We start from the raw sequence: 11,974 nt of genomic DNA on the forward strand, positions 1-11,974 counted from the left end.
GAAAGTCTATTTTTGTCTATCGTTCTGTTAAAAATTTACACATCTAACCCAAACATTCACAACTCACCCAACTTCCATAACTCCTACTACAATAACATCTGATCATTTTCTTAAGAAATATATGCTGAATACTACGCAATTTTAGTGACAGAATGTTAGGTGTGTAATTTTTTAAAACACACGTCTACTTTTACAAATTCTGAAAATATATATATATATATATAAATTCAGCTGCACAGCCTCGTCGCACCAGGCTCAATCTAGTTACTGGGCCGAGCTGGGCACAAAACCAAGCAGGCCCATATGACAAGTAGGCCCCACCACGCGCCGCTTTTCTTCCTTGCAGAGACGCGAAACCCTCTTCGCCTTTCCCTCCCGCCGACCTCGTGAGATATCAGACGGAGGCGCCGCCGCGTACAGTGACCAGCGCGAAGTAGCCGCCGGTGTTAGGGTTTCTAGGGTTCGGCCCAAGATGGGGAAGTCGAAGAGCAAGGGCCCCAAGTTCGCTGCCGTCAAGAAGATCATCAGCAAGAAGACCATAAAGAAGTAAGGCAACCATGCTCCCTCCCCATCCGCTCCTCCACGGTTCGGTCCCAGCTACATGGAGCCTAAATTTCTGCGTTGGGTAGGTACAAGGAGGAGGTGCTGAACCCTAAGAAGAACGACGCCGAGAAGGAGAAGCTCGGCCGGAATGTGTGAGTGCCCGTTTGTGCTAGGGTTTTGGGGCTCAGTTTAGTTTTCCATGCTTGTTTGGATTCGTGATGTCGTTCTGGTTTGAGGTTCGCAGGCCGCAGATCTCATCGGCGCTGTTCTTCAGCTATAACACGGCGCTGGGGCCACCGTACCGGGTGATTGTGGACACCAACTTCATCAACTTCTCCATCCAGAACAAGGTTTGGCTTTGAATTATCTGGTTTTCTGTTATTTCACTCATTGATTCAGTGAGACCAGGCATAATTGCAATTGCGCCATACAATTAATATTTACCATAGGTTGTATACCAACCACCTCATTTGGTCAGTAGACATTTTTTAAGTTGAATGTAACGCCCTCCAAAGATAAGTTGGATTTTTATTGCTTGTCGACACATTATAGCTGATCTCTGTGCTAGGTTGTCACAAGATAGGTAGTACACAATTTCACTTGGTTATGGCATGTAGAGTTCTCCAGACACATATGTCTATGTAAGAAGGATCAACACCAACACGGAGGTACTTATTCTTAGAAGATCTGAAATCTTATTGAAAGCCAAAGTTAATGGTTAGGGTGACTGTTGATTTTAGTAAAACAAACCACTGTCTTACCACATGTTTTCCCATCTAGTATGAATCCTTTGCTAAGATTGTTATCATGGTTATTAAGGCGTAAAGGCGAGGCATGGTGACTCACTACCGCCTTAGTGCCGAAGGCGTGAGGCAAGGTGACGCCATATCATCATCCTATCCTAGTAAAGTAGTAAGCATAGCTACAAATTCAAGGGGCGCGATGGAGGTTGGATCTGGCGGTGTCGCGGCGTGGCGCAGGAGCTGGAGGTTGGCTCTCTCCCTCTGTGTTCTCTCTCTCCCTCTCCTCCCTCTTGCTTATTGTGCCAATTTTGGATTCCCTCCTCTCTCTCCTGCTTCTTCCCGCCAGAGGCTACGGGCTGCCCATATGGCGCCCGCCTCACCCCGCCCTACGCCATGGAGACGCTTTACGGCCGCCTTACGGATGCCTTGCGAATAAAGCGAACACCATACCACTTCAAAGCGTGACGTCCAGCGTGGCGTCGCCCTCTGGCCGCCTTACTGGTTAAGCGATGCTTAAGCAATGCCTTAATAACCATGATTGTTATAAGTCAAAGTTGAATTCATTAAGTGGGGTTGATCTTTAATTCTAGATTCTGTAGCACACATAATAATGAGGCTAACTGTCAGTTCATAGACACTCATCTTTGTGACTAAACCCTCATTCCCCTATGCAGTTGGATTTGGAGAAAGGAATGATGGACTGCCTCTATGCAAAATGTAAGCATGCAACTCTGTTGTTTTGCTTTCCCATTATCTTTCTAGTGACTTGAGCTATCCCTTTAACATCTTGTCGACTGCATATACCTTTTTCTCTAACAAATTCTGATGTCTGGTTATGAAGGTACCCCTTGTATCACTGACTGTGTTATGGCTGAGCTTGAAAAGTTGGGACAGAAGTATCGTGTGGCCTTGAGGTGGGCTCATACCCAATGCTATTGCCATACTGTGCCGTTTAATGCATTTTTTCAGCTTTATCTGCTTTGTTGCCTTAAAATAGGGTTTTATTTATATTTACATTGCTATCCATACTATCATCTTCCTTATACAAGTGTTGATTGCACATACTTGTGGTTATATTTGATACTTTAGTATAGTTTTGATCTGTTCGTATAACCCAAATGACTTCTCTTACAGAATTGCCAAGGACCCTAGGTTCCAAAGATTAGCATGCACACACAAGGGAACTTATGCCGATGACTGCATTGTGGAGAGGGTTACTCAGGTAAAACTCTGCCTTCTTGAATCACTTTTTGTTTGGTTAGAATTTGAGGAGTACCTGGAGTATTCTGTTAAGCATTAACTTTAATAGGATAACAGGAGATTAGGAGGATAGGTCCTTTTAGTGGACTTGTGACTTTTTTTTATATTCACTGTTTGCCGTATATTTTCCATATAGTGTACTTTGTTGATATATTGTGGCTAGTTAATATGGACATTGGATAGAGAAGTGAAATAATGTTATATGTAATCTACCTTCCTAGTTCCTTCTCTAATGTTTTCTAGATATAAGTACAAGTTAGTGAAATACAGGTTGTATCCTTTTAAAATTGCAAACTTCCAGCTGAAATCATATTTTATTTTTTCGTTTTGCTAATATTTACATTTTAGCCAACATTTCAAAGACATGGTTGATTGTTTGTTTTAAGTTCAATGTTTCCAAAGTTGAAAAAAATTAGCACATGTTGCTTTTTCCCCTTGGAACCTTTTTATTTGCTTCTCTAAATATTATGTCTCTATGTGGCATCTAAATTTCTTCCAAGTCAAGCACGAATACCGATTGATACCTACAGATGATGTGTCATCTGACTGCTCTTAATTGTGCAGATCTACTGATTATACTTTATCTATGATTGATGTCCATGTGGGTACTGTGTTTAGTTCATTGTAACAAGTGGGAATGTGGTGGCCCCTTTTTTAACTCATGCATTTCCATTGCATTGGATTACATGGTTCATCTTCACAATGGCTAGTTGATGGATATTTTTGTTTATGCTACATTGTGTGTTTAGCATTTGATTTTTCTGTTCTAAACCATACATTTTATGTGACAGCACAAATGCTACATTGTTGCCACATGTGATAGAGATTTGAAAAGGAGGATAAGGAAGGTATTTTTAGTGCTTACTGCTTTCAGCTCAGGACTTGGTCCTAATATTGCAGAAGCTGCGCACACATGCTGATAACATTTGCATTTTCTCAACTTTGCAGGTTCCTGGTGTTCCAATCATGTATATTACTCGACACAGGTACTCGATAGAACGGCTCCCTGAAGCCACAGTTGGTGGAGGTATGCAATATGTTCCTGTGGTGGATTTTGTTAATTTGTGTGACTTTTCGTTTTCTCCTTAGTTTATCCCATAATTACTTAAGCTTGCAGTATTCTTATGCATGTGTTGGTATCCATTGTAGCGCCAAGAATCTGATAAGCGGAGACATGAGAAGTTGGTGAATGTTTCACTGTTGCAGTTGTGCTTGTCCATGCTGTCACAGTTACGTCCAAAGCTGCCGCTTGTACTCAGGAAGGATACCAATGCTTCTGTGCTGGGTTGAGCTAACTGTACCAAATTTTGTACCACCTCATCATGTTACTGCTATTATCGAGATGTAATACCTTACGTTAACAATCTTGCCCGAATGTTTGAATTAATACGCTAAACGATCGGTTACCCTCTTCAAATTTGAATTTCACTATAGCTTGCTTCCCAGTCGTTGGCTTGGCTATCTTGTTGTCTTGGTGCTGCTGATGCTGGTATTCGGAACTTTGAATTGCGGTAACTTTGTTTCTAACCTGGTATGAATTCCCTGTATGATCTGATTGTTTTATGGTGGTATTCAGTCACTTAGAAACCTGAGAACCACCTCTTAGCGTGGTGGTGGAGGCGTGATGATAAGACTCTAACCATCAAGGTTTAGATTCTGATGTTCTCGATTTACACACACGAGTTGTTTTTAGTGATTTTATTGGTAGAATCTTGTAATCGCGCAAAAAGAAGTCTCTACGTTACTACCTCTGTCACCCTGCCCGCGCGTGCTGTGCTTCTGCCGCTCCGCCAGCCTGACTGCAACCTTGGGCGCTATGACTTGGGAGCCATGAGGTTTTCAATACTGAAACCAGAAGATCCAACATTGATGCCGTCGACCTTGGCAATCCTTTGAACTTTGAAGGAGGCGTGCACTCGATTGCCACCGAGAGCGCACACACTTGTTAGTAGAATTACTATTTTATCGTTAGTTCTCAGTTGTGCTTTCACATTATTCTTTTTCACAAAAGAACATATAGCTGATCATATGTTTCATTCTTTTTTATTTTTCATTTTGCCCATCGTAACTCTTTTTTGTATTTTGGAGTACATTTTTCAACTAACGATAGACAATTAGTAACAGTATATAAGAGTAGTGTTAAATTCGTTTACGATTTGTAGTGTTACCGTATCTACTATCTACTTTGCGATTTTATTTTATTTTATTGAGAAAAATGGTGTACAGCCAGGCAAAGAAATGCCTGAAGAACTTAAAATGGCTCTTCCAAAAAAAAAAAAACTTAAAAGGCTCAGTCAAGCTAGGGATGAAAATGGGCGAAAGAAATCCTGTCATGTTCCATTTTCTATATTTCTTATGGTTGTTTTCGTATTTTCGAGATTTACATGGGAACGAGACGAAAATGGAAAATTTAATTCGAAAATGGAGCCAAAACGGTTTTCTCAGTCGTATTCTCAAAATTCCGTTTTTAATCGAAAATTTCCCACGGGATTCCCGTTTTTCATCTGAGCCCACAGGCCACAACTCAAAACAGCAAAGCCTAATGGCCTACTTCATGTCTCCAACCAATCAGCCATCTGCCCACCTCTTCACTCGAGTCCTGACTCCAACCCTAGTTGCCGAGAGTCGGCTGCCACCCCCACCGCTAAGCAGCCGCATACTAGGTCCATCACGTGCTCGTCCGGCCATATGCCCACCCGGCCCGACCACTCGGCCAGACGCCCCGCCCACGAATCCACAATGCTGCCCACCGGAGATGCGCCTTCCGGATCCAAGTTCGTGCATCACTATCTCTTGGAGCCGTCGCCACCACTGTGTGCTGCTGTCAATGTCAACACCAATACCAACACAGGTGCTTCCTAGTTCTTGCTTGCCCGTTTGTTTAACTTGGGTTCAGTTTTTGTTGATGCCAAAGTGATGCAGATATTTGATTTCTCTTTAGATCCTAAAACCATATGTCATAGTTCATTTTTGTTGCTTGCGAAGCACAAGTATGATGCAAGTAACCATAGCAAGCTACTAACTCTCTCTTAATCATGTTGTGCCAACTAATTTAATTGACTTGTTTCATCAAGAATAACTAGCATTGGAACATGCTCGATAATTCACTATTGACCTTGAGAATTTAGGGAACTGGTGCTTAGTTGTATTGCACTACTGCTTATTCTTGATCAGATCTCAAGGAATAACATTCAAGTTAGAGCTTAGATTTGTCGGGGTTAGATATCTAGCTTTAGCTGTATGTGTATTCTTTCTTGTCTGAGATAATTTATTTTTTCTTTTGAGATGAGGTTTTGTATGATGGGGAAAATGCATCTATATAGAATAGGACCACGTGTTTCTGTCTGCATTTTTTTTTCCATCATGCCATTAATCATACTCCATCCGGTCATAAATACTTATCATTTTTTTATTTTTACGGTCTTCAACGTGTAACTTTGATCATAATTTCTATTAGAATAGAGTTATAATATCTAATAAAAATTTAATATTATAAAAATATTTTTTAAAATAAATCTACACGTTTGATTTTTTATGTTTTCAAACTAAATATTTTGAAAGTTATTGATGATCAAAGTTTTAAAAATTTGATCAAATCTTAACCAAAAGGATAAGTATTTATGATAGGAAGTAGTGCAAGGCCCTCCTCCTCACGCAGCAGTCGACCATCGGTTAACCCTCGCCTCCCTCGCGCCATTGCCCATATCCACGCCTGTCACGCGAACTGCAACACGTCCTTCTCCAACCCCGCCGCGGTTGCCAACCACCTGACCGCCTCCTCCACCGCCGTCTAACTCCTCGCGCAAACAACAACCATGGCAGGGTCCCAGAGGCCTAGAACGAGGACGGCATCGACGTGCAAGCGAGAGACGGCGCGGGACACGTACGCGTTCAAGATCGCCGGCTACAGCCGGCACAAGGAGGCTTCGGCGTCGGCAAGTTCATCCGGTCCACCACCTTCGCCGTCGACGGCTACGACTGGTGCATTCGCTACTACCCTGATGGGGCTTGGTCAGACAAGTACAAGGACTGCGTTGTTGTCTGCCTCGAGCTTATGAGCAAGCAAACCCAGGCGAGGGCGTGCTTCGACTTCTGGCTGCCGCTGGTAAACCAGGCCCTCGGGATGTGTGAGGTTCTGCGATGCATGGAGGAACAGAAGGTGTTCAGCAACACTGACGCCAGTAAAAATGTCTGGGGAGCCCGCAGTTTAAAGAAGAAGAGTGAGCTGGAAGCGTGGCCGTACTTGAGGGACGACTTCCTCTTGTTCTGTGTTCAGTACAAGTCTTAAAGAGTCTGTTGGGTAGAGCTCTCTCTGATCCAAATTCTTTACAGGGAGTGATTCTCTGGAGGAAGTGATTCTGTAACTGAAAATGATTCTCTAAAATAAAATATATGGAGGAAATGATTTTGTACAGGAAGTGAATCAGTGAAAGCTGTTTTTTAGCTTCCCAATTTCTAGTTCATTTCAGAGAATCATTCCTACGGATTCCACTCATGGAGCTAAAAGCTGAAAGCTGCTGTTTAGTAGAGCTCATCTGATTCCAGCCGAGAAACTGCCTTGAAAACTCTGTCAAACAAACCCTTACTGTTATAAGGAATCACCGGTGGAGGAGACTAAGATTAACCCCTACTTTGAGGTTCAAGTGCCGCCATCAACTCCATATGCATATAACCATCGAAGATATGCATCCTGATGTATTCAGAGCATTACTTCACTTCATATACACAGATAATGCCTGCCATGGAAGATTTTGACGTCGATGAAAGCAAGGAAATGATTATGCACTTGCTGGTGGCTGCATATAGGTATGGCATGGAAAGACTGATGCTGATTTGCGAAGGCATTCTTCGCCCGCAGGAATCTTGATTCTGAGAACCCGGCAACAATGCTAGCTCTGCATTAGACCAGCATCATTGCAGCAATCTCAGAGATGCTTGCATTGAATTTCTTGCTTCATCGAAGAGAATAGATGACGTGGTGGCAAGAGTGCGCACACCTCAAAAGAGCACGTCCTACGGTCTTAGCAGACACGTTGGAGAAAGTAACCAAGTGGCTGCATAAACGCCTACATTTTTGTTAAGTATTTTTTAGTTACTAAGTTCCAGCTATTCAAAAATGTCTATTGTTAGGGAAAATATTCTAGCCGTAGATACTGTACGGAGTCGCCATCAAAAACTCTTGTGACAAATAGGATTTTCGGAGCCCGTGAGCTTTCTCCTCGAGTCACTGACTCTCGTAGCATGGGGGAGTTAGCTGACCCTTGACGCCCCTTGGGCGCCTCCCTCAGCTCCCTCTGTCAGCTTCCCCCTCGAAAACCGTCATAGGACTTCGGAGCATAGTCTTTGTCAAGCCTCGGTGCCCCTCGGCTTGTCGTCGGCCTTATCATAGAGCTCTGGACCACACCGTCTCTATTGAGCCTCGACGCCATCGCTCGCAGCCACCGCTAAGAGGTTAATCTAGGTAAAAGATGTTTGGATATCTTGACTCGAAGGCAGGGCTAGGCTAGTTTCCTTTGTAGTTTTGTATCGGCTCGCCCTCTAGACCTCGAGGCCAGGGAATGAGGGAGTGTTGTTGGGAGAAATGCCTCGATCGTAGATACTATAGGGAGTCATTATCAAAGACTCCTCCGGAGCCCGTGAGCCTCCTCCTCGCGCCACCGACTCTTGTAGCCTGGGGGAGCTAGCTGACCCTTGACACCCCTTGGGCGCCTCCCTCAGCTCCCCTTGTCAGCTTCCCCCTCGAAAACCGTCATAGGACTTCGGAGCATAGTCTTTGTCAAGCCTCGTCGCCCCTCGGCTCGTCGTCGGCCTTATCACAGAGCTCTGGACCACACCGTCTCCATTGAGCCTTGATGCCAGTGCTCGTAGCCACCGCTAAGAGGTCAATCTAAGTAAAAAGATGTTCGAATATCTTGACTCAGAGGCAGGGCTAGGGTAGTTTCCTTTGCAATTATGCATCCGCTCGCCCTCCAGACCTCGAGGCTAACGAATAAGGGAGTGTTGTTGGGAGAAATGCCCCGGTCATAGATACTATAGGGAGTCGCCATCAAAGACTCCTCCGGAGCCCGTGAGCCTCCTCCACGCGCCACCGACTCTCAAAGCCTTGGGGAGCTAGCTGACCCTTGACGTCCCTTTGTTCAGCCAATCTAAATGCGAAGACACTCTAGCTCATGACCCCTCTGGATCCCTGGCTTTGGAGCAGTCCCAAAGACCCAAGCCTAAGAGTCCCTGGAGGACCGAATACCCGTGACCTCTGGAGGCCGCGGACTCCCGAAGGCTGGAGGAAATATGTGGAGTCCCCAGTAAAGATTAGAGAAAGCAAGCCCATCGGCCATGTGATGTGTGCCATGAGATGATCGGCATTTAATGCCAATCATGTGGTGGCCAACCTGACACATAAGGAGCAAGTGGTGACTGACCTAACACGCTGGACAGTGCAGCGCCACAATGAACGACTAAGTATTCTACCACTTGCTTTCATGGTTAGAAAATATCCTCCAGTAAGGTTATAGTATTTTTACCTAGGTCTAAGCCATGTTACCCGATCGGCCCTAGGTCTATATTGCATAGGGGAAGAAACATATATCATTATCTCAATAAAGACATGATTGTATATTCACATCATGAATGATACTATAAATATAAATCTGTAGCCAACAGGCCAAGAGGTAGATTTTTACCATCATCGCGTTGAGTATTCCTTTTCTCTCTACTTCTCTAAACTTAAGACACTTCTATGAGTAAGTTCTCACCACACTTTATTTATGAAAGATGTTTTCTTTCACCAAAATCTATACTGCACAATCTGCTTGCAAACTGCCCTCTGTTCTTAGAAGAATATAAGGCTTATTTTATTTTAAAAAATTAATTAAAAATAAACTTTAACTGTTAATTCCTGGCTTTATTCAAGATAATAGATGACGTGGTGGCAAACCAAGAGTGCGCGCACCTCAAAAGAGCAGCGTCCTACGGTCTTAACAGATACGTTGGACAAAGTAACGAAGAGGCTGTATAAACGCCTACATTTTTGTTAAATATTTTTTTCGTTACTAAGTTCCAGCTACTCAAATATGTCTATACTGCACAATCTGCTTTCAAACTACTTTCTTTCAAGAATGTAAGATGTATTTTTTTAAAAATCATCAAAAGTTTTGTAAACATGTATATAATTTAACTTATTATAGGTCAAAACTTATAAAGTTTGATTTTTCGAAATAAAATATATCTTACATTTTTAAAGGGAGAGAGTATTTCGTTATTTCGTTAATGTTTATAAATTAATATAAAGTGGTGTTGAACATTGTGTTCGCACGGCCCAACAGCGTTGTGTTCGCGGCCTGATATCGGAATTTGTGTTCTCTGGCGGCCCGATAGCGTGATTTTAGCCCGAGAGCGGATGTTCATCTGCTGATGTGCTTCGCACTTCCGCCACGGTGATGGGCTGCTGTTTCTTTTCTCCCATGGGCTCGAGATTCCTCACAACTATATTGTCCCCGGCAGGTGCGGCGGTCCCGAGTTTTTTATATATATTTTTATTAAAAATTTAAATAAATAGATTTCTCGTCGCAATAATCGTAAAAGTAGACGACTGTAGCCCCCAAAGGATGGTTAGGAAGCCTTAACTCTCTCTAAAAGAGCGGGTGGCCTAACCGCCTCCTGAGAGGGCGGATAGTCCTAACCGCCCTCTCAGAGGACGGGTAAGGGCTTCCCGCCTACGCGCCTCCTCTTATCATCTCTATAAAAGGCTTAAAAATGAGGATAAATTCTCATTTTAATCCGAAAAAAGAGAAAATTATGAAGAAGAGAGGAGAGGAGAACAGATGAGAGGAGAGGAAGAGAGCGCGGCGAAGCCCTGCTGCATTTGATCCGCGGATTTGAAGAGCACTTTCCGGTAATTTCTTTTATATTTTTATTGTTATTAATAAGTAAAGTAGCACTGTATAACATAGGATTTAGACATGTATGATTTAGGGTTGAGAAAATATTGTATTTAGTAGAATATTATCAATATTAATAACGACATGGTAGGATAGCAATTAAATACATAGTAGTATTTGTAGTATGATAGTTTCGAATATGTAGATTATACAGAGTAATAATTGTAGTTTTGATTTGTTAGGGTAGCATTGTCTGATATAGGGTTTAGCACTGTATTACCTAGGGTTTAGCGGTATAACTTAGGGTTTGGAAAATGCCGTAGTAGAATATTGTCAATATTAATTACGACATGGTAGGATAGTCATTAAATACATAATAGTATTTTCTCTATGGTAATTTCGAATATGTAGACTGTACAGAGTAATAATTGTAGGTTAGTCTGGTTATGGTATCACTGTATGACATAGGGTTTAGCATTGTATGACCTAGGGTTTAGCGGTATGACCTCAGGTTTAGCGGTATGACCTAGGGTTTAAGGTTTAGAAAATGCTAGTATACTGTCAATATTAATTTCGACATGGTAGGATAGCTATTAAATACATAGTAGTATTTTTAGTTAGTAGTTTCGAATATGTAGATTGTACAGAGTAATAATTGTAGGTTAGTTTGGGTTTGGGTTTCATCATGTCATGAAGGGTCTTAGTAAAGCCAATGAGAGGACTATTGCGGGTGTGTGCAAGTGACTGATGCGGTTTTTTCAACTGGATCCGCATCAACATGATCTTAAGCTGAAAGCTGTCCTCAGCCGTGCTAGTCAGGGATACTTTTGCGAGCTTATCCCGATCGAAGCCACATCTACCTGGAGGCAATATATAGATATATCATGTGAACGTGGACTACCTCTGATTTTGTTAGCTGAGGCGTACCAGAAAGATCAAACAGAGGTAAACTCTGTGAAAGCAATAGCGGGACCAGCTGATCGGACACTGTGGGAGTATCATGAGAACGAGGTGTCTTAGGGTGCTATATACCATACAAAGGAGGCTGTTATTGATGCAGTTAAATTCTGATCACTGTCTCTTCGGAGACAGTTCAAAGTTGTTAAATCCAGTAAAATGGAGTATGATGTGAAATGTTTGGTGCCTCAATGTCCTTGGACCGTATGTGTGCCAACTACCAATACGACAAATCTCAACATGGACCGTATAAGTATCCACGGGTATAGCAACAAAGATCAACCACATCTTTCCCAATTTCACAACTTATTTTACTAATCTCTCATCTTGTTCTATTTGTCCAGTTCCCTTCACCTATCTGTGACTTTATTCAATGGCTCGACATTGAGCAAAATAAGGACCAGAAGCGGTGGGTCAATATGACCATGAGGTGGAGGATGAAAGTTTACGCACGTCGGGAGTACGAGCAACAACAAGAGAAACTATGTCTGAAGTGACAGGAAGAAGAGCACATGAAGAAGGAAACACAGGACCATACCGCGGCTTAGGCTCGGGAGGTTGAGAGGGCAAGGAAGCGGGAGATGGCCCGTTGCG

General features: G+C 42.8%; 2 protein-coding genes across 2 annotated transcripts; both read left to right on the forward strand.

Annotated features, from left to right (window-relative positions):
- The first annotated feature begins 337 nt into the window (after nucleotides 1-337).
- On the forward strand, nucleotides 338-3,991 carry LOC133930822 (uncharacterized). The gene is made up of 9 exons (XM_062377580.1): nucleotides 338-546; nucleotides 630-695; nucleotides 788-893; nucleotides 1,961-2,003; nucleotides 2,128-2,200; nucleotides 2,421-2,508; nucleotides 3,338-3,394; nucleotides 3,495-3,573; nucleotides 3,696-3,991. The coding sequence occupies exons 1-9, from the start codon at nucleotides 473-475 to the stop codon at nucleotides 3,707-3,709; spliced, it is 600 nt and encodes a 199-aa protein (XP_062233564.1). The 5' UTR covers nucleotides 338-472; the 3' UTR covers nucleotides 3,710-3,991.
- Nucleotides 3,992-6,361: 2,370 nt separating this feature from the next.
- Nucleotides 6,362-6,834, forward strand: LOC133930266 (uncharacterized). The gene is made up of 2 exons (XM_062376912.1): nucleotides 6,362-6,485; nucleotides 6,563-6,834. Exons 1-2 carry the CDS (start codon nucleotides 6,362-6,364, stop codon nucleotides 6,832-6,834), a joined length of 396 nt encoding a protein of 131 aa, XP_062232896.1.
- The last annotated feature ends 5,140 nt before the right edge of the window (nucleotides 6,835-11,974 follow it).

Source organism: Phragmites australis, chromosome 10, assembly GCF_958298935.1.
Source record: "Phragmites australis chromosome 10, lpPhrAust1.1, whole genome shotgun sequence".
Classification (NCBI taxonomy): Eukaryota; Viridiplantae; Streptophyta; class Magnoliopsida; order Poales; family Poaceae; genus Phragmites; species Phragmites australis.